This window comes from Eschrichtius robustus, chromosome 17 (genome assembly GCF_028021215.1).
Source record: "Eschrichtius robustus isolate mEscRob2 chromosome 17, mEscRob2.pri, whole genome shotgun sequence".
Classification (NCBI taxonomy): domain Eukaryota; kingdom Metazoa; phylum Chordata; class Mammalia; order Artiodactyla; family Eschrichtiidae; genus Eschrichtius; species Eschrichtius robustus.
In genome coordinates this window covers 65,704,507-65,725,244 of record NC_090840.1, presented here as the reverse complement: position 1 = coordinate 65,725,244, position 20,738 = coordinate 65,704,507, and the positions used below count along the sequence as shown (strand labels likewise).

Here is a 20,738-nt window from a genome sequence, read left to right as displayed (position 1 = left end):
GACTAATTTTCTAAGTCTTGTTTTTCAGTGCTTCATTAGGCCTCTCTGCCCTTTCTGTTTCAGGTTTAAAGCCCCCCTCCAAATTCACTGCAGTCATCCACGCGGTGACCCCCCTGGTCTCTCAGTCCCAGCCAGTGTTGAAACTCCTCGTGGCTGCAGCCAGATCCCAATACTGTGCTCAGGTGAGTGGAGGTGTTGGCCACGGTGCCTGCCCCCTCCTGCTCAGTGGACCAGAGACCCCCAACCCTCCCTGTTCCTTCCCGGCTACGCGCTGTGCTCCCGGAGACTCCTCTCGCGTCGTGCCCCGTTACTCCCCTTTCCTTTGTCACACCTCGTTATGCCCTTTTCGTCAGCTTAGAGGTTCTTGAAAGTGAAATGTGGTACAGGTAAGGGGTGGGTTACAAAGAGATCTTTGCCCTGGGATAAAGTTAAATATTGGGTTGGCCCAAAAGGTCATTCGGGTTCTTCTAACATCTTTTGGAAAAACCTGAGCGAACTTTTTGGCCAGCCCGATATACACCAATACACTCTTTAAAGAATACATAGGCACATTATTTCATTTTTACGTGTCAGAGTGATAAAGGAACATCAGAAAGGCCACGGAGAGGACCCAGAAAACTAGGTTTCCACAGCAGAAACCAATTCGTTGGTGTCAGGAGGCGTCAACTTTTCTTTCACGGCCACCGTGACTAATTATAAAATTGGGAAAGGAAGATGATACCTATGGTAATAATGTTTTCCAAATTGGTATCGCTGTCGTACTCTTAACGGTGGTTTTTCTGAATTGTAAATTACACAAGAAGGTTTACACATGACAAAAGAATGGAATCACGTGGAAGTATGCATTTTGGAGCTAAACGTCGTTTTTATTGGAAATAACAGGATCACAGGAAATCAGCAACCATCCTGGAGAATCCAAAACACGAGCTCACGCCAGTCTTGTCTTGAATTCTCTTCTTTCTCCCATGTTGCCTGGTGTAGCGTGAATGCATAGCCGACGTTCAGTGTGCATTTTTATTCAGTTTGATCAGGGTTGTTATCTTACTCGTCATCATAAGACATCAGAATTTCGGAAAACACTTTGTTAAAAACCAGCAACCCTGAAATGACTTCTTTCCTCCCCAGCTTTCTCCTACCCCCTTGACACAGTTTTTCTTAGATTACTCTTTTTGTCCCCTCTCTTTGGTTGTTAGAGTGATCGGGTTTTGAGGGTTGTGTAGGAGTGGACTCACTTTTATTTTTTAAATTTTTGTTGGAGGATAGTTGATTTACAATGTTGTGTTAGTTTCAGGTGTACAGAGTGGAGTGGACTCACTTTAAATTCAGTTTTGAGGTCTGCCATCCTGCCTTGCTTATATCCCCATCTCCTCTCTCTCTGTCTGTAAGAAGAAACTTTGGGTGGGAGGCCTATGTAAATCTAGCCTTACCAAGCCATCTCATGACCCCCTGTCCCTTTCAGATCATAGTTCTATGGAATTGTGACAAGCCTCTTCCAGCCAAACACCGCTGGCCAGCCACTGCTGTGCCTGTCATCGTGATTGAAGGAGAAAGCAAGGTAGGACCAGAGGGGACCTCACTGTGGAATCAGTGTGGAATCTTCGTGTCTTTGGTGGGGCACCATGAGTGTTGGTCTTAGCCAATCTTCCTCCTGTTTCTGGGAGTGCTGGCCTGGACTGTTTTTCCAAAACCATACCTGTCTCTGAATGTCCTCTGCTTTGACAGCCATAGGCTTTTTTAAAAAATTTTTTTGAAGTATAGTTGATTTACAATGTTGTTTTAATTACTACTGTACAGCAACATGACTCAACTATACATAAATATATTCTTTTTCATATTCTTTTCCATTGTGGTTCATCACAGGATATTGAATATAGTTCCCTGTGCTATACAGTAGGACCTTGTTATTTATCCATCCTATAAATAATAGTTTGCATCTGCTAATCCCAAACTCCCATTCCTTCCCTCCCTATCCCCCTCCCTCTTGGCAACTACAAGTCTGTTCTCTATGTCTGTGAGTCTATTTCTGTTTTGTAGATAAGTTGATTTGTGTCATTTTTTTTTAACTTTTAAAAAATATTTTATTTATTTATTTTTGGTTGTGTTGGGTTTTCATTGCTACGCACGGGCTTTCTCTAGTTGCGGCGAGCGGGGGCTACTCTTCGTTGAGGTGCGCAGGCTTCTCACTGCGGTGGCTTCTCTTGTTGTGGAGCACAAGCTCTAGAGCGCAGGCTTCAGTAGTTGTGGCACACGGGCTCAGTAGTTGTGGCTCGTGGGCTCTAGAGCTCAGGCTCAGTAGTTGTGGCGCACGGGCTTAGTTGCTCCGTGGCGTGTGGGATCTTCTGGGACCAGGGATCGAACCCGTATCCCCTGCATTGGCAGGCGGATTCTTAACCACTGCGCCACCAAGGAAGTCCCTGTGTCATATTTTAGATCCCGCTTATAAGTGTTATCATATGCTATTTGTTTTCCTCTTTCTGACTGACTTCACTTAGTATGATAATCTCTAGGTCCATCCATATTGCTGCAAATGGCATTATTTCATTCTTTTTAATGGCTGAGTAGTATTCCATTGTGTGTGTGTGTGTGCGTGTGTGCACGCACACACATGTATCACATCTTTATCCATTCATCTGTTGATGGACATTTAGGTTTTTTCCATGTCTTGGCTGTTGTGAAGCCAAGTGCTGCTATGAACATAGAGATGCATGTATCTTTTTGAATTATAGTTTTATCTGGATATATGCCCAGGAGTGGGATTGCTGGATCATATGGCAGCTATATTTTTAGTTTTTTAAGGAACCTCCATACTGTTTTCCATAGTGACAGCCGTAGGCTTATGGAATTGGGTCCTAATACTAACTCTTCAGGAGATGTGTGACCCTGACTATACCTTCCTTCTCTGAGCCTCAGTTTCCTCATCTACAAAATGGAAATAATAACACATAACACGTGGGGTACTATGAGGAGTAAATAAATTCAGGGCCTGGCAATGGTAATCTTTCTGGAAATGATGAGGATGAAGATGAGGCTGCTGATGGTTGTGGTGATGCATGAGGTTTGCTTAGCTGATTAATCTGAGTTAGTTGTGTCTTTGAGAATAGTGGTTCTTCCTAACATTTATCTTAAAAAGGACATTTCCACCTTACTTTTGTTTTGAGGTGTCCATCAGAGACTCTCAGGAGTGCTGGCTGCCTAGCTGGCCCCTGCTTCCCTTCTCCAGTTCATTTTGCCTAGAACAGAATGATCCTCTTAATCATCTCATGGCCCTTAAGGGAGTCTTTTTGCTAATGCTTTCAATTAACATCAGAGGCCATGTATAATCTGGCCTTAGCCGGCCTTCCCAATCTTCTCTCTCGTTGCTTTTCCTCTGTAGATTTCATCAGTCACAGTTAACAGCACTGTGTCCCTTCCTACCCCTAAGTGTTGTCTTTCCCATTTGCTGTAAGTCTTGACCATCCTTCCTCAGCTGTTCATTTCTGTTATTGAAATTCCCATATATTCTTTAAGCCCTGGTTCACATGCTCCCTCCTCTTTGAAATATCTTCCACTCTTTGCTGCCAGAGGTGAATTCTTTTTTCTCAAGCTTCTGCTGGTGGCTTTCTTGTAGATCTTATACATTGTGAGGAAATTAGTCTCTTATTAAATGACACTGAGATTGTCATCTAAGAGACTTCCTCCGTCAGTCCCCAAAGAGTTAGGTCATGAGAGATTGTCTCACACTAAGTAAACCCTCTTTGAGCCAGAATAAGAACGACCAAGGTATTAGGTTGCACCATTTGAAATCATCATTTGGGTGGCTACAAGTGGGCATTTCATATAGTTCAACAGTATGCACTGAGAATTGTAACTGTCACGTGCGTGGACAAGGTGATCCGTGCATTATCTATTGAGTTCCAGTGTATGCTGCCTACTGTGTGCTGGGCAACATGAGGAAACACAGTGGTGAATGTGACAGATACAGTCACAGCCTTCATAGGACTGGAGTCAAGCAATGTGGTTATCAGAGAGCTGATTGGTAAGCACTTAATGAGGAAAGGGAGGGATGAGAATAATCACATGCCTGTTGGCATCGGTCTTACTTACCCTTATGAATTCATCTCACCAATAGGTATGGTTTCACAAAAGGGACTGGCACAGAAAAATCTCCTGCCTACAACCCCATATATCTGTCTCCCCAGTTCCAATGCCTGAGGCCCTGAACAGTGCTCAGATGGGTTCTCTTCACTTTGAACTTGGAAATTCTTTGTTTTTTTATGCTTCCATGGGTGACTAGATCTCCTTCTGGTAGATAAGTCTCTCTTTGAATATGTCAGGATATTCAAATAGGATCCATTCTGACTGACCGACTGGGAGCCATTCTGACTCCTATGGTTAGTATTGCATTTTTATGCACAGACTCATTGACTGATTTTATACTCTCACTCCCAGCTAGTAGTCCCAGTTTCTTTATTTCTAAGATGATGATGATAATAATAGTACCTTTCTTGTAGACTTTATCAGATGTGTCTTATAAGATACCTACCTCCCATTCTCCCAGCCGTATTTATGTCTGGGCTTCTGGCCATTTGTTGAGTCCTAGACTTCACCTTGGCCACTGAATCCAGTAGGTCATGTGGTTCCTTTTCCCTCGTTGGGACCGCACCACCTGGTAAAGCATTTGCACTTAAGTCTTGCTTTAGACTCTGTATTCTAGGGCACCTGGACGCTAAGACTTGGGCCCATTTTGATGATGAGATGAGATACTGCATTACAGGTGCTCAGCCCTGTACCTGTTATACACTCAGGATTCAGTAAATGTCAGCTCCTCTTCTGTGTGGGGGGCATTGTAAAGTGATGGTTTGTATTATGGGCTTTGGGGTCAGACTTCCTCTATGTGACCTAAGGCAAGTTATTTCATTCTGTGTGCCTCAATCCCTCCTTCAGTAAATGGAAGAAATCATAACACCTAACAGGTTAGCTAAAAGGATCAAATGGTTTGATACTGTACATGTAAATGTATTGCTGCTTAGGAGTGTGGATGCACATGGTAGGTGCTTGAAAAATGTCAACTCTTATTGTGCTTTGTATTATTACTTGTGAACATTTCTTATCTTCCCTACTAGACAGGGAACTTCTTGAGCCTAGGTCATTTCCTAGTTGTGTGTGTTCATTCTAGAAGGGTTTGGGCTGTTACATGGTAGCTAAGTATTTCTTAAATGAGCTAACAAGGAAAACCCAGCTCCCTCAGGATTGACTTTGTAAGTACATTGGCTCCTTTCATGCTAATCCACTGAACTTTTGGAACGTAGCTGAGGCAGGGTATTTGAAAGAGAGCCTCTAGTTTCTACACTAGATTTAGAAGTGGCTGACTTATGGGCTCTTAACTCTTATTGATGAAGCAAGTTCAGAAAAAGGAAATGGATCCTTTTAAACCCAGTGGTTGGGCCCATAACGGGGAAACTAGTCATATGTCCTCCTCCTTCCCCATTTTAAATTTCCATGTCTAGCCTTGAGTTTAAAATTGATGTGTTTGCTGCTTTGGCTGGAAAATTCTGTTTTGAATTTATAGGCCTTGTCTCTGCAGCTCTCCCCTGTAGGCTTAACAAGGGAAAGGTCAGGGCATCACTAAGCTGGCAACTAATAACTTCTGCATTAGTTAGTGGACATGTAAACAGTGTCAGGAGAATTGCTTCAGGCTGAGATTTCTGAGCCCTGTGTATACGGGGTTGCTGATCGCTTTTGTATTTTATTTTGGAAGACCGAGAAAGAGGAAAAAACACTTGACCCAGTTGGCAGATGTGTAGGAGCAGGGCCTGGAGTGTAGGTATATCCCTTGAGCTCCCACAGATGGGTTCTAGTGGGCATTTTCCATCCTTTAATGATGTGAGCCCTCCAGTAGCTTCTCCGGCACGTAAACCAAATCTGAGATGAGGCTTGCGGATGAGATGGCTCCCTGATGTAAATATAGTTTGGGCTTCTTTGGGGGGTGTGGGGAGGGGTCCTTAGATTTTGAGCCTTGGCAGCCGGGCTAAGTGCCTCCCTTTTCGCTTTGTCTCTAGCATCCAACTGCTTCATTCCCTGGCCTTTGTGCCTTGAAAGTTGATGGCAAGTGTCTTCTCTCTCAGTCTCCACGTAGGAATTGAGAGAGGATGGCGCAACAGTTAATGTACCTTCCAGAGGAAGTGGTGACTGTGAGATTGCCATGTGTGCTGACATTCACTTTTGAGGTCCTTTCAACCCCGAGACAGGTATAGCATAGGGCTGAGGTGCTCTATAGAATCACACCATCTGGGATGGTGTGCTGGTGGGTCCATCCTAAGCAAGACACAACATTTCTGTACCTTAGTTTTCTCACCTATAAAATGGGGTTGTTATACAGATGAAATGAGATGATGTACATAAAGAACTTGGAACATTTCCGGGACTTCCCTGGTGGTCCAGTGGGTAGGACTCCGCACTCCCAATACAGGGGACCCAGGTGCGATCCCTTGTCGGGGAACTAGATCCCGCATGTCGCAAAACGAAGATCCTGCGTGCTGCAACTAAATAAACAAACAAATAAATAAGAACTTGGAACATTCCCTGACACAGAGTAAATGTTTTAAAAAATGTTAGTTACTCTTATATCCTCATTCTTATTAGGTATTCTACAGAAACTTCAACACAGAAGTTCATGCTGGGTCTGTCATAGGGTAGTCTCTTCAGTCTCAGTTTTTCAACTGATCCCCTCATCCCCCAAACCCTCACCACACACACATACACACACACACACACACACTCACACGCACACCCACACCCACACACGTACACTCACCTCACCATGCCTTATCCTGGTGCTGCCCAAACTTTATACTACCTTCACAGTTTCCTAAATCCATGGACCACGTGTTCTATTGTTTAGTATTTTTCTTTAAATCAGCTTACTTTTCACTTTAATGAAACTATTTTTGAATACTAGTACCTTTTATTGCTATAGCTACTAATATATATGTGTATATATTTTTGCTTCTCTGAGCTAAAATAAATAAAGAGTAGAATTTTTAAATGTTTGTCTCTGCACCTCCTAAAATGACCTGGCCTTCCAGTGGTGTGTGTCCCACACTTGGAATCACTGCTCCGTGCATCCACTCTTCCCTGGCCTCAGAGTGCTGGCTCTCCCCTCTGTGCCTTTGCATCTACTGAGCCCTCTGTCTGTTAGGCCTCATTTCTATTTATCCCCAGTGGATTCCTGGCCATCAAGGTCCTGATTCAATGTGACTCTGAGGCTTTCGTTGCTCTTCCAAGCAGCTGGTTGCTGCATCCTCTGGTCTCCCGGCATTTCTCGTATCAGGCGAGGACCGATCATCCGCATCTTGTTCTCTTGGTCATCTTGGTCTCCCTGCAGACTATGAACTCCTCCAAGACAGAGAATGTTTCTTACTCGCCTCTGTACTCCCTTTGACTAGCAAGGTGTCTGTACACAGTAGGTGCCCAGTAATGGTGGGACCAAATGGATCTGCACAGATGGGAAACGGAAGCCTTCTGTTTTGAGAGGTGACATGGTGGTGGAAAATCCTTTGTGAAGATGACGATGGGGGAAATTTTCCTGAAAACAAGACTGTCCATTTACCTCTCTTTTCCCCGATTCCTTCCCTCCTGCCTGCTTTCCCCCGCCTCCCAGGTTATGAGCAGCCGTTTTCTGCCCTATGACAACATCGTCACAGACGCCGTGCTCAGCCTTGACGAGGACACTGTGCTTTCAACCACGGAGGTAAGCAGCCTCACCAAGGAGGGGCAGAGGGCCCTGCGGGCAGTCGCCTCAAACCCCAAGGTGCCAGCGCCTCTTTTGCCCTTGCCTTGGCCAAGCCCAAAACGTTTTTCAAAGCTTCCTGCAGAGTCGGTTTGAATCAACCTGGTTCCTGTGAGCACCTTGCCGCCACCTGGCACCCTGATGAGGGCATTTTCCCCTTTGTTTCCTCTGCTAATCGGTTCCTCATTTGCAAGGCTGTGCCTCACCTCACCCCTCCCTCCTGCCCTCCTTTTGTTTGTTTGTTTGTTTGTTTGTTTTTTAACAGTGCAGGTGCAGGCAGGTGTGCAGAGGGACCCAGGGGAGGCGGGCAGGGGCACCTGATTAGCATTTTCTTGAAGCCACGCTCTGGGAGCCCATCTTTCCTGATTCTGCTAACGCCTGTGTGGGCGTGTGTTGACTCTGTTGGGGAACACTATTCTGGGTTCTAAAGGCAGCTTTTCCATCTTGGTTGGAAGTGTGCATTTTCTTTAACCCACACGAGAGCAAACGGTTTCACTTGAAGGCTGAGATGGAGATCCCTGCTATTTCAGATGTTCAGGTATTTGTGCCAAAAATAAGATTGCACAGAGCAATGTGTGAGGGGGAGGGAGAGAAGAGGAAAGATAGCTATGCTAGAAAACCAATTTTTACAACTCGAATGAGTATTGGTCTCTGAAACCGCACTTAAAACCGTAGAGGGGACCAAAGACAGTTACACAAACATGTAGTAGATCACAAATACATTATTCATGGTAGCTGCTAAAAAGCTTGGAGACTTAGCTACTTATCCTGTTCCCCTTCTTTTATTCCTTTTTATTCATATTCGTTTTCTTTTCAATTTAAATGTCGACACTTACCAGCAGGCTGTTTTACTGGATGCCAGTCTTGATTCTAACGGCCTGCTGCCCACATAGCCAGGACTCATGATAACTTGGGCTAGCAGTCTCTGTGTCTCTTCAAATTCCATGGATGCTTCCAGTTTCCATCAAATGGAGTTGAGCAGACGTTCTGTGTAAGGGCAACCAAAATCACCCCAGGACAAAATGTCCTGGGCCTCACCTTGGTTAAAGGCTTTCTGTGCAGCCAAAGCTCTATAAATACTTGGTGAATGAGTGTTGTTGGAGGGATGCGTGCTGTGCGGATTAAAGTGTGAGCACACAGCCAATTGTGTCATGTGTGAGTCGGCAGGAGAAAGAGGTGGGGGGAAGGGGAGAGATGCTTAATGTTCAGAGAGAATGACTGCAATGGAATACAAGGAATGGGACGCTCCAGCTTGCGTTTTTCTCCTGCTTCCTGCAAGGGAGGCTGGCATCCCCGGAGCAAATTCATTCAACAAGTATTTATTGAGGGGTGTCTTTGTTCTGGTCTCTGCCAGGTACTTTGATTACACAGTTCCTGCCTGTAGCTGCCAGAGTCCTGGCAGCAAACAATTCAAATCAGGTGACTCAAATGAAGGGATTTAGGATGACTTAGGGAGGTGAGTGGGGTTAAAGGACGCCACAGGAGAGGGAGAGGCACCTGGGGAGTGGCACGAGCTTGAAGCAGCTCCTACTTCTAGGCCTGAAGAAGTGAAGGAAGGAAACAGTGTTTCCGGTGTCCCTGAGAGGGGGAACTAGGAAGAAGAGGCTGCCCTACAAGAGCTATGACCATGGAGGGGTGTGGCACCTACCAGAACTCTGGGGCCAGAGCTGGGGTGGGGAGCAGGGGAGAAATACTGTCCTCTCTCTGTCCCACCTCCATTTTCCTGCCAGCAACTCCCATTGACCTAACCCAATCAGCCACCAGCTGGCAAGGAAGACCAGGTTATGCAGTCCATAGACTTCCACTGTCTCAGGCGTAGGGCACGGCAAGAAGAGCGGAGAGTGGATCTCGGAGAGCAAACAGGAAAGGCAGCACGTTGCCATGTGAAACGTATTGTCAAGACTACAGCATATACCTGAATCGTTACCCTATGACCTGAAGTATTGATTGATGTCTCATCTTCCGCTGGGCACAGAGCAGTTGATCTCACACTCGGGTTTGTTTCTCTCTGCCCCACGGTAAAATAACTTTCAGCTGCTGTGATGTAGCCACGTGCTGGTGAATTTCTTTTCAAAGAATAGCAATTCCAGCCTCTCAATGCATGCTGGGAAGAACTTGTGCTGTATGTGGAGCAATTAGAAGTCAGCGTGGGTTGAGCATGAGATGGAAATTTAAGACGCTGGCCGTCTGGTTTGTTTACTTTTCTGGCTCATCAGTGGAGCAGTCGTGTTGCCTGACATGGTGGAGGACAAGGGTTTCTCTTTTCTCTTTTTTTTAGGTGAATAGATGTTGGTTCATTTTATTTCCTCTCTAAGGATTCTTAGCTTGTTTAAATGCCTCTCTGTAGTATTAAGGATAGATTTTTAAACAGTGTCCTACAAAGGGTATTAGATAGAGTTGGTTTATAGTTATTTACATTAATCTGGGTTGCTTCAAATTCTCGAAAGAAAACCGATGTTAGTTTTTAAGAGAAGAGGCCATAAGCTGACCTTTGCCTCCTTTGATGTGTTAATGAGCTGCGTGAAAGCAGAACTATCACAAGAATCATAGTTTTATTGGAATTTACTTTTGAGCTGCTTTGAAATGACTTGAAACGGCTTTGAGATAGTAAGGAATTCACGTGATGAAAACACCCCATCGGTGTATGCGTCTCCTTTTCAAAGGATAATGGAAAACTCCGAAGAGTGCTGACAGCCAGGCTGATTCTTTGATAACGGGCTGCATAATGTACTATCCCATGAGTTGGCACCATTAGTATTGAACGCCAGTGATGATGTGCAGGTTATCACGACCTGCTTTCAGTTTTTTGGCAAATACTGTCCACTCCCCTGCTATCTTTTAACTTTGAGACGCCCCTTACCCCACCACGCTTCCTTAATGTGTATCCCAACAACCTACTTGTTTCCCCCCAGGTATTATAGTTTGGGGGAAAAAGCTATATTGTTAAGGCTTTCTTATCTTGAGTCAGGGCACCAAACTAAATCTCCTAAATTAAATCTCCTAAACTAAAATTTAAATTCATGGCTGTTTACAAAAATCATGTCTTCTAACTAAGCCCCAAGAATTCAGAGATAAAAGGACCCTTACAGATCACCCAGGCCAGTGTTTCCCAAACCTAGGATTTCACTGATATGTTTACCTAGGATGAGGCTTAAAAAAAGAAAGAGTATGCTGTTTAAAGAAAAATATTAAACTAAGTTATATCGAATATGTGGTGGGAATGTGGGAAAAGGAGCGATGATGGTTATGCATATGGTGAAAACTTGGGAAATACTGATCTAGGCTTATTTGCTTTGTCTTGTAATTGAGGTAAAATTCACATAGCATAAAATTAACCATCTTCAAGTGTATGATTCAGTGGCATTTAATACCTTCACCGTGTTGTATGCTTATTACCTCTACTTCATTCTGAAACATTTTCATTACCCAAAAAGGAAACCCATTAATCAGTCACTCCCTATCCTTTGAAACCACTAATCTGTTTTCTGTGTCTATGGATTTGTGTATTCTGGACACTTCATGTAAGTGGAATCACACAATACGGGGCCTTTTGTGTGTGGCTTCTTTCACTCAGCATAATGTTTTCAAGGTCTGTCCACGTCGTGGCACGCATACGCATCAGTGTTTCATTCCTTTTTACAGCTGAATAATATTCCATTGAATGGATATACCATGTTTGGTTTATTTATTGATGAGTTGAGGGCATTTGGGTTGTTTCCACCTTTGGGCTATTGTGCACGGTTATTTGCTCTGCTTTTGAACCCCTGGGAGGTCAGGAACTGGACTTGCCAACATCACTCAGCCACCATCACAGTGCCAAGACTTGAAATATCTGTGGAATAAATGAAAATTCCGTTTGCATTGCTTATCAAGAAGAGATAGGGCAAAGGTTGTTGGGTGCATGTGTAACCTGTATAAGATAAATTGTTTTCAACACTGTAGCAACAGAGCTAGAAGGGGAAGCTATGCTAACAGTAAAAACAAAAATCACACCAAAAAAATCACACACCAAATCTGAAACCAGATGGCTTGGGTTCAGATCTTGGCTCTGCCACTTACTAACTCAGAAAAATTATTTGAACCTCCATATCCTTAGCTTCCCTCTCTGTAAACTGGAGACTGTAAAATTACCTACTTCACAGGGTTACTGTGAGGATGAAATGAGTTAAAATATGTAAGTTGTTTTTTTTTTTATATCTGAAATGTCTTTATTTTGATTTCATTTTTGAAAGAAAATAGAACTGAAAGAAATAGAGTTACAATTATTTCTTTCAGTATTTTAAATCATTTGATCTACAGAATTCTTGCTTGCATCATTTCTTTTGTTTTTCTCCAGGTTTATTGAAATATAATGATGTGTAATATTGTATTAGTCCAAGGTGTACAACATGATTTGATATATGTATATATTGCAAAAGGATTACCACAACAATTTTAGTTACTATCAATCACCTCACATGGCTATAATAAAATATGTAAGTTCTTATAACCATGCCTGTTGTATTATAAGCATTACACAATTATGACCATTATATGATGGTTTGCTGTTACTGGGTTTTGGGGGGGGGGGCGGTTTGTTTTGTTTTGTTTTGTTTTTACTTTCTGTATGTTATTTTATGTGTCATTCATCAAAGAATCATAGAAAGTCAAAAGTGAGTTTACACATTTGAGAACAGACTATTTGCTAATTACACATGTTAGTTTGCAGCAGGTTCAGAAGTACCTGCTTTGGGTTATTTTGAGCACTAGGAAGTCATTTCACTGCATTTCCTTTAAAAATAATCTTGGTCTGTCCCCACTTATTCCTAGTGATTTTTCACTGTGGATGTGTTTTCTAAATTCCCTTGCACTGAGTATCCTCACACCTGAGAGGCCTGAATTACTGTTCTTGATGATACCTGCTTTGTATTCCCGTTAGAACTTGTGTGCTTTTAAAACATCTTTTCTCTGGCTCTTAAGTGGATGCTTTGATTTTAGTCACTGTGGCTTTGCTGTGTGCTGGTGATGATGTATGCTATATATTCATACGGTAGATGTATACAGAAAATCTGCTCCTGTTTATAAAACAGATGCATTTATGCCTCCCATCAATCAGTGCTCACATATCTTTTGGAGGCTGGGGGGGGGGGAAGCAACTGATTTTTTGACTTTTTAGCTTGAATAGACTGGATTTCTAAAGGACATATCCACCAATGTATTTTTTTTCCTTCTTTCATTTCCACACTAATCTGAAGTTTCTTTAACAGAAAACATTAAAATGTGCATAATTATGGGGCCAAATGTCAAGCAGTCAGTTTAATTTGCTGATGAATACATGGAATTAATGTTACGCAGCAGTCCTGGGATTTCACATTACGAATTAGCAGGGGGAAGGTGATGTTTTGTTGACATTTGTTAACACCGTTGATTGCTTGTTTGGCTTGTGTTCTGCCTGCAGGTGGATTTTGCGTTCACCGTGTGGCAGAGCTTCCCCGAGAGGATTGTAGGGTACCCTGCACGCAGCCATTTCTGGGATAACTCGAAGGAGCGGTGGGGCTACACGTCCAAGTGGACGAACGACTACTCCATGGTGTTGACGGGAGCTGCTCTTTACCACAAGTGAGGAGTTTGGACACCATCTTATATTGCTTTTTATATTAGTTTCTGGCTGCTGCAGAGATGGGACCTTGGGCCAAATCTTGTTAACAACCTTAATGGAAATTAGTTTGAAAAATCCCCACTTCAATTCTGTTGATGTGGCCAACGTGTATCTTTGAAATCGGTAAAACCTCTTGGCTTATGGCATCTTTAGAAACTATGGTAGAGCAGCATCTTCAGTGACTCTGAGGTGTGGAGACGTACTCAGAGTGTATTGAGTAACTGAATGTGTAGAAGAACAACAAAGTAAACGCTTAGTTGAGCATCTCCCAGCACTGTTCTAGGTGCTTAGGATATACCGCCGAGTAAAATAGGAAAAAAACTATCTGCCCATACAGGCTTTGTATTCTAACAATATACATAATACTTGTATAATATATTAAGAGAGGGGCTTCCCTGGTGGCGCAGTGGTTAAGAATCTGCCTGCCAATGCAGGGGACACGGGTTCGAGCCGTGGTCCGGGAAGATCCTACACGGAGTGGAGCAACTAAGCCCGTGTGCCGCAACTACTGAGCCTGTGCTCTAGAGCCCATGCTCCGCAACGAAGAGTAGCCCCCACTCGCTGCAACTAGAGAAAGCCCGCGTGCAGCAACGAAGACCCCAAGGCAGCCAAAAATAAAAATAAATAAATTAAAAAACATATCTATTAGGAGATAAGACAAAGCAGAGCAGGGCAAAGGTGGAGAAGGGGCAGGTTGGGGGTGATCCTCATTGAACGGATGAGATTTGAGTGGAGACTTGAAGGAGAAAGGAAGTCAGCCAGGAGAATACCTGTAGGAAGAGCGCTCTGGCGTGGGGAGCAGTGTGAAAGGATGCCCTGAGACAAGATGCTGGAGGAATATCCAGAAGACCGATGTGACCAGAGTGGAGTGAGGGCCAAGTAGGTGAGAGAGGTCATGGGATCCCGGATGCAGGACCCTGCTTTCCATCATGAGGACTTGACCATCTTCTAAGTTATGTGGGGAGCCGGTGCAGGGGTGTGAGCAGAGCAATCCTTCTTATGTTTTAGGCATCTACTGTGAAGGCTGTGGTGAGGATAGACCATAACGGGGCCAGGGGAGAAGCAGGGAGACTTATTAGGAGGTGACTGACATTATCTAGGCAAGAGATGATGGAGCCTGGGTCAGGAAGTGAGCAACAGAGGTGGGAAGTAGTGATCAGATTGTGGACATATTCTGAAGATGCTCCAGCACGATGTCCTGACAGATTGGATACAGAGTTTGATGACTCTTAGGGTTTTTGACCCGAAGAACTAGAAGCATAGGGTAGTAAGCCATCAACAGTGTTGGGGAAAGGTGTAGATGGAATAGGTATTAGGGAAAATACAGGAGTTCAGTCTTGGGCATGTAGGGACATTTAAAAGGGTGTGTTGAAAAAGTCAGGGACGGAGATATAAATTTGGGAGCTGTTTGCATAGATTTGGTCTTTAAAGCTAGGAGACTCAGGTAAGATGGCCAAATTCATGAGTGTGGAAGGCTAATGTTCCTGACTCAATCATTATTGAAATCCCCTCCTTGGTAAGCTGAACACACCAATCTTAACCTGGTCTTTTTTAGTAAAAAAATAGAGAATCCTGTCATCTCAAGGATGGAGTTGGAAATGCACAAGATATAAGCATTAGGGTGACTGAATCTTGATCTCAGGACTCCACCTCTTTCTTCCCGCCACCACCATTCAGTGAACCAAATTCATTCAAATGATTTTTCCAATAAATATATGCTATATATTCCTCCAAAAAAAATACTAGGGTGAGAAATAATTCAAATAAATTGTGGGTTCTCCATAATGATTGACCACCAGATTGGTTGGGGTTTTGAAACACAAAAGAAGTGTTTTGTGTTGAAAACACTTTGTAGAAGTGTTGAAACACATGCCTTACAGGCCAGAAAAAATGGAATGGTTATACTGTTGAACTCAGAGTTATGGAATAGTATTGAATACAGTTCTGATTAAACCAATAATTAAAAGTGTAAAGCAACTTGTAATGATATGTGGATCACATGTAAGTAACTTCTCTTGCCATCTAAGTATTTGGTTTCTAACCAACCAGCCTGATATTAAAGTTAGCCTGGGCAAGCAATAGCTGCATCTGTGTGCTTCTCTGTACCTTGTTTCCTTATCTGTAAAACAGGGATAATACGAGTACCTACATGATAGGTTTCTTATAAGGATTAGATGAGGCATTTCTTGTAAAGTACTTTAGAACATTACCTGGTATATAGTATGTACCATATAAATGACAATTGTCATCGTCATCATCAACCATGATATGTTTAGGGATTCAAAGAACGAGTATGTGGTTTCTGTCAAAGAAGACCACCTGTTATTTTATAATGATGACCCCTGCTGAAACCTGTCTTTGGTTTGTACAGATATTATCACTACCTTTACACCCATTACCTGCCAGCCAGCCTGAAGAACATGGTGGACCAATTGGCCAACTGTGAGGACATACTCATGAATTTCCTGGTGTCTGCTGTGACAAAATTGCCTCCAATCAAAGTGACCCAGAAGAAACAGTATAAGGAGACAATGATGGGACAGGTAAGAGAAGGAGAACTCTCCCCCCTTGCTTTGCTCACTGGTGACTCAGTCTGAGGTAATGAGGACTCACTGTTCCTCTAGGAAGCATAATGAGAAGATATCAGGAAACAAACCACATCCAAAAGCTCTGAGGGAGTGTATGTTTGGACGTGGGTAATTGGGAAGATGTAAGTCAAGAGTATCTGTATGTCAGGAGTATAAAAGCTGTCTAAATTGGTGCAGCCACTATGGAGAAAAGTATGGAGGTTCCTTAAAAGAACTAAAAATAGAGTTACCATATGATCCAGCAATCTCATTCCTGGGCATACATCCAGAGAAAACTCTAAATCGAAAATACCCATGTACCCCAATGTTCATAGCAGCACTGTTTACAGAAGCCAAGACATGCCAGCAACCTAAGTGTCCATCGACAGATGAATGGATAAAGAAGATGTGACTATATATATATATATATATATATATATATATATATATATATATGCAATGGAATATTAGCCATGAAAATGAATGAAATAATGCCATTTGCAGTAATATGGATGGACCTAGGGATTATCATACTAAGTGAAGTAAGTCAGACAGAGAAAGACAAATATCATATAATATTGCTTATATGTGGAATCTTAAAAAATGATACAAATGAACTTATTTACAAAACAGAAGTAGACTCACAGCCGTAGAAAACAAAGTATGGTTACCAAAGGGGATAGTGGGTGTGGGGAGAGATAAATTAGGAGTTTAGGATTAACAGATACACACTACTATGTATAAAATAGGTAAACAACGAGGACCTACTGTATAGCGCAGGGAACAATACTCAGTATCTTGTAATAACCTATAATGGAAAAGAATCTAAAAAAGAATATATATCTGTATAACTGAATCACTTTGCTGTACACCTGAAACTAACACAACATTTATACTTCAATAAAAGTTGAATAAAAAAATAAAAGCGCTCATGTGACCTACCAGGTGGCATAAGAAAGACCTCTCTTCTCCAGAGTTAAAGACCTAAAGAGAATTTTTTTATGCAAGTTTATTTTAGGTGTTTTATTGAATCAATAACTAATAATGCTCTCAACACAGCCTTCTAGTGGTTGCTCTTGAGTTGGATGCGCATTGTGGAGGCAGATGAGGAGTCATAGTACTTGATTTTCAGTTCTAGAGCAAGCACTTAGTTTGCTGTAGGCAAGTCAGTTACCTTCCGAAACTCAATTGTCCCATCTTTAAAATGGAAATGGTGAAATCTACCTCACAGCGTTGAGGTCAGATGTATGAAAGCTTTTGCCAAAGTAAAATACAGTGTTGAGTCACAAATGATTACTACTAAAGATACTTTCAGTGAAATATAATCTAACTTTCTCTTTTTACAAGTAAGAAAACTAGGACCCAGAGAATTTAAGCATATTGCCAGAAGTCACCCAGGATTAGAGACAACTTGGAGTTGAATCCCGGCCTCTGTTTCTTCCACTATTTATTCTTCTACACCCCAGGGTCCTTTTATTCATCTTGGACAGAGCCCAGTACTCTATGTACGAAATCAAAAACCATAAGACCATTTAGATCTACCCAAGTTAAATCATGGAGAATCCAGCAGGATTTGAGTCAGCCTAAAAGGACATACTTATGTAGTTATATCAGTTCAATTTGGGGGGTTTTCCATGTACCTTGTTCTAACAGTTATTGAAAATGACATATAAATCTAGCTTTTGCAGAGGAAAATGTAACCAGGCCTCATGTTAACACAATTGATGGTTTTTCATTCTCTGAATTTAGTAAAAGCAAAAAATTTACAGGATTTTAAGTTTATAAAATTTAATAATTTAATATTTACCAAATATGTACAGGTTATCAGGCATTGTTCTAGGTACTAGGTACTGGACAAAGTAAAGAATCTAGTGGAAAATTCTATTTCCCTCTAATTACTAAAAGGACGGGCGAGAGGATTTACAAGAATTTGTCATTTTTAAGGCTGAAAGACTTTTCAAATTCAAGCAAAATGTATTGAGTACCCATGCATATTCATATTTATTATCTCATTTAAAGATACACCGTTCCTTTAATATTGTTAACTCAGAGTCCTCTGGACTCCCCTGAGGTTATACACAAATTAGGGGTGGAACTCATAACGTATGGTTTCTTAGGGGTTGGTTTTTTACTCTTTTCATAGATTTGCCTAATTCTACCAAACCAATATTTCTAGTGACTTTACACATGTTTTGGAACAAATCTGAATTTAGGCTTAGGTCTAACTAGACGTATCTCGCTAGATATGTGCTATATTTGCCCCCTTCTTCCCATCATATACACTAGTTTATTGAATGTTTGTGTGACTGGTGAAGTAAATGGATATCGTGCTCTAAAATTATGCCTTTGTAACACAGGAAAGATATCTTCTGTAATATGTTGGTTGACCCAAAATAAATGTTAAAATCAAGAGGCAAAAAAGAGACTTGAATGATTCACTTGGACTCTTTTTTTTTTCATTTGTAAGAGAATAAGAATGAGCTTAGGCTCTTGACAGTGTTTCCCTTTGCGGATGTGAGCACTCACCGGGATGTAGTGGGTCTAGCCCTTTGGGAATAAGTGGGCCAATCAGAAATGGCCTGCAAGCTCATCCCAAATTAGGAGAAAAATGGAGGTACCTTTGGGACTTTCGGCTCTGATATGGACTCAACTGGTCAGCTTAATTTGATACTCTCTCTGATTTACCAAGCAGAGTTCCTCTAGTACAAAAGGTAAAGAAGGAAACCTGAGTTCTGCCCCTTTCTAGCCCTGAACAAACAATTTTAACTTCCTTGAACCTGCTTCCTCATCTGTAAAGTGGAGATGCTATTACCTGGGTAGATAACTCGACCAGGTTGCTGCGAGGCTCAAATGAGCTCATGAAAACACTTTACAAATAGTATTTTGTTTGTTGTTCTGCTGCTCCAAGATAACTTGACATTTGTATTTACCTTTGATGCTTTCTTTCAAGCATATTGACACTTGTGGTTTTAAAGTGACTCTGAGTGATTCTCACAGCAAAATGTACCTTCCTATGAAAGTATTTTCTAACAATACATGAGGATGCAAACACATTACACACACACACACACACACACATATATACACATACATATATATACACCATTCAACAGTGGCCTATTGACATAAATGAGTTTGTGGGTTTTTTTCGACATAATTGGGCAGCCCACCTTTTCCTTGTTTCATAAAAACACGATTTTAAAGACATTATGCTTAGTTGATCTATTTAAATTTCAGCACTCAAGTCACTTAAGGCATTCTTTTAAATCAGTGTTAGTCATTTAGACGGTCTAAAAATATTTAACCAACCTTAGGGTCAACATGGAGAGCTGAAGAGATGGCAGCCATCTTTCTTCTTACCCAGAATCAACCAAATTAACAGAGGGGTTTCAGAAAATTATCTGTGAAACCATAAACACATTATTAGTCATCGCATTTGCTCCCAAGTGCAAAGAAAAGTTTTATGTTTAGTGACCACAGCAGTTGCGATTCAGTTAGTAGGTCCTTCACGGGCCAGAGAATGTGTCAGTCCCTGTGGATCTTTGTATGTTTGGGGCATTGGGAAACGTGGCAGGTCTCGGGAAGATCTTCTGGCGAGGCTGAAAATCCGGATCCATGCTTGCGTCTTCACCAGGCACGTGGATGGGGCTGGCGTGGTGGCCAGGCCAGACCCTGAGGCCTACTGCGTGCCCATAAGCCTGACTTCGTTTACGGCCGTGTGTCCATCTCACCTGGCACCTGTCTCATCGTCTTCCCTCTTTCTCTCCCTTTCCCCAGACCTCTCGGGCTTCCCGCTGGGCTGACCCTGACCACTTTGCCCAGCGACAGAGCTGCATGAATACGTTTACCAGCTGGTTTGGCTACATGCCGCTGATCCACTCTCAGATGAGGCTCGACCCCGTCCTCTTTAAAGACCAGGTCTCTATTCTGCGGAAGAAATACCGAGACATCGAGCGACTTTGAGGAACCTGGCCGAGTCGGGGGAGGGGAGCAAGAAGGGCCAGAGGATGGGGTCAGTGGCTCTCGCTTCCCCGTGCAGATCCGCTCAGCAGCGGAGCTAGCTTGTGCCAAGTATCCAGATAAACTAAGATGATCAAAGTGACAAAAAAAGAAAATAAAGGAAAATAAAAAGGCCAATGGAAACTCTACTCCTGACTCGTGGGACTGCACAGGACTGCTCCAGACTCACCTCACTGACTTCTATGTCCCAAGACTAGGTTGTGTACAGTTTAATTATGGAACATTAAATAATTATTTTTGAAATGATTGCTATGCAGGTTTAAACTTTTTTAATGATCAAAACTATTAAAAACCAGAGTTCTTTCTTTAATCAAAATTGTGTTGGTTGTGAATATTTCAAAGCTGCTGTTCCTCTTCCCGCAGACAGCATTGCCGTCGGTCGCGCGGGGTGCCCTGCAGCTTCGAAAAGCTCGGACTTCGTGGAAAAAACCATAAGTCACTCTACCCCGTGTCAAGAAATAACCAAGCATAAATAAGACAAGTTCATGACTCAGCTTTGCCAGAGCAAATTGTTTTCCATTTTGAATTTGCAGATCCACTTGAACTTTTATCTCTAAAATGTTGCTGCATGAGAAAAAGTATAATGACCTCCAGGTAGACGGTTCTAACTGAAAACTTTATGTTTGGGATAAAGAAGTATGATCATCTTTTTCATTGGGGGGGTGCGGGAAGTTAGTACCAAGAAAACGCTAGTGTAGTTAAGAAGTGTTCAGTTTACGCAAGGAACCATGCAAACAATGCACCA

The 20,738-nt window shown here is 42.4% G+C and overlaps 1 protein-coding gene across 1 annotated transcript in view; it reads left to right on the top strand.

Annotated features, from left to right (window-relative positions):
* Nucleotides 1-20,309, top strand: part of EXT1 (exostosin glycosyltransferase 1) — a 290,191-nt gene extending 269,882 nt beyond the window's left edge. Inside the window, exons 6-11 of the mRNA XM_068526280.1 lie at nt 64-182; nt 1,460-1,555; nt 7,640-7,729; nt 13,206-13,366; nt 15,778-15,949; nt 19,751-20,309. Coding sequence (XP_068382381.1) covers nt 64-182; nt 1,460-1,555; nt 7,640-7,729; nt 13,206-13,366; nt 15,778-15,949; nt 19,751-19,936 — 824 coding nt within the window. The 3' untranslated portion in view covers nt 19,937-20,309. The remainder of the gene's footprint in view (nt 1-63; nt 183-1,459; nt 1,556-7,639; nt 7,730-13,205; nt 13,367-15,777; nt 15,950-19,750) is intronic.
* The last annotated feature ends 429 nt before the right edge of the window (nt 20,310-20,738 follow it).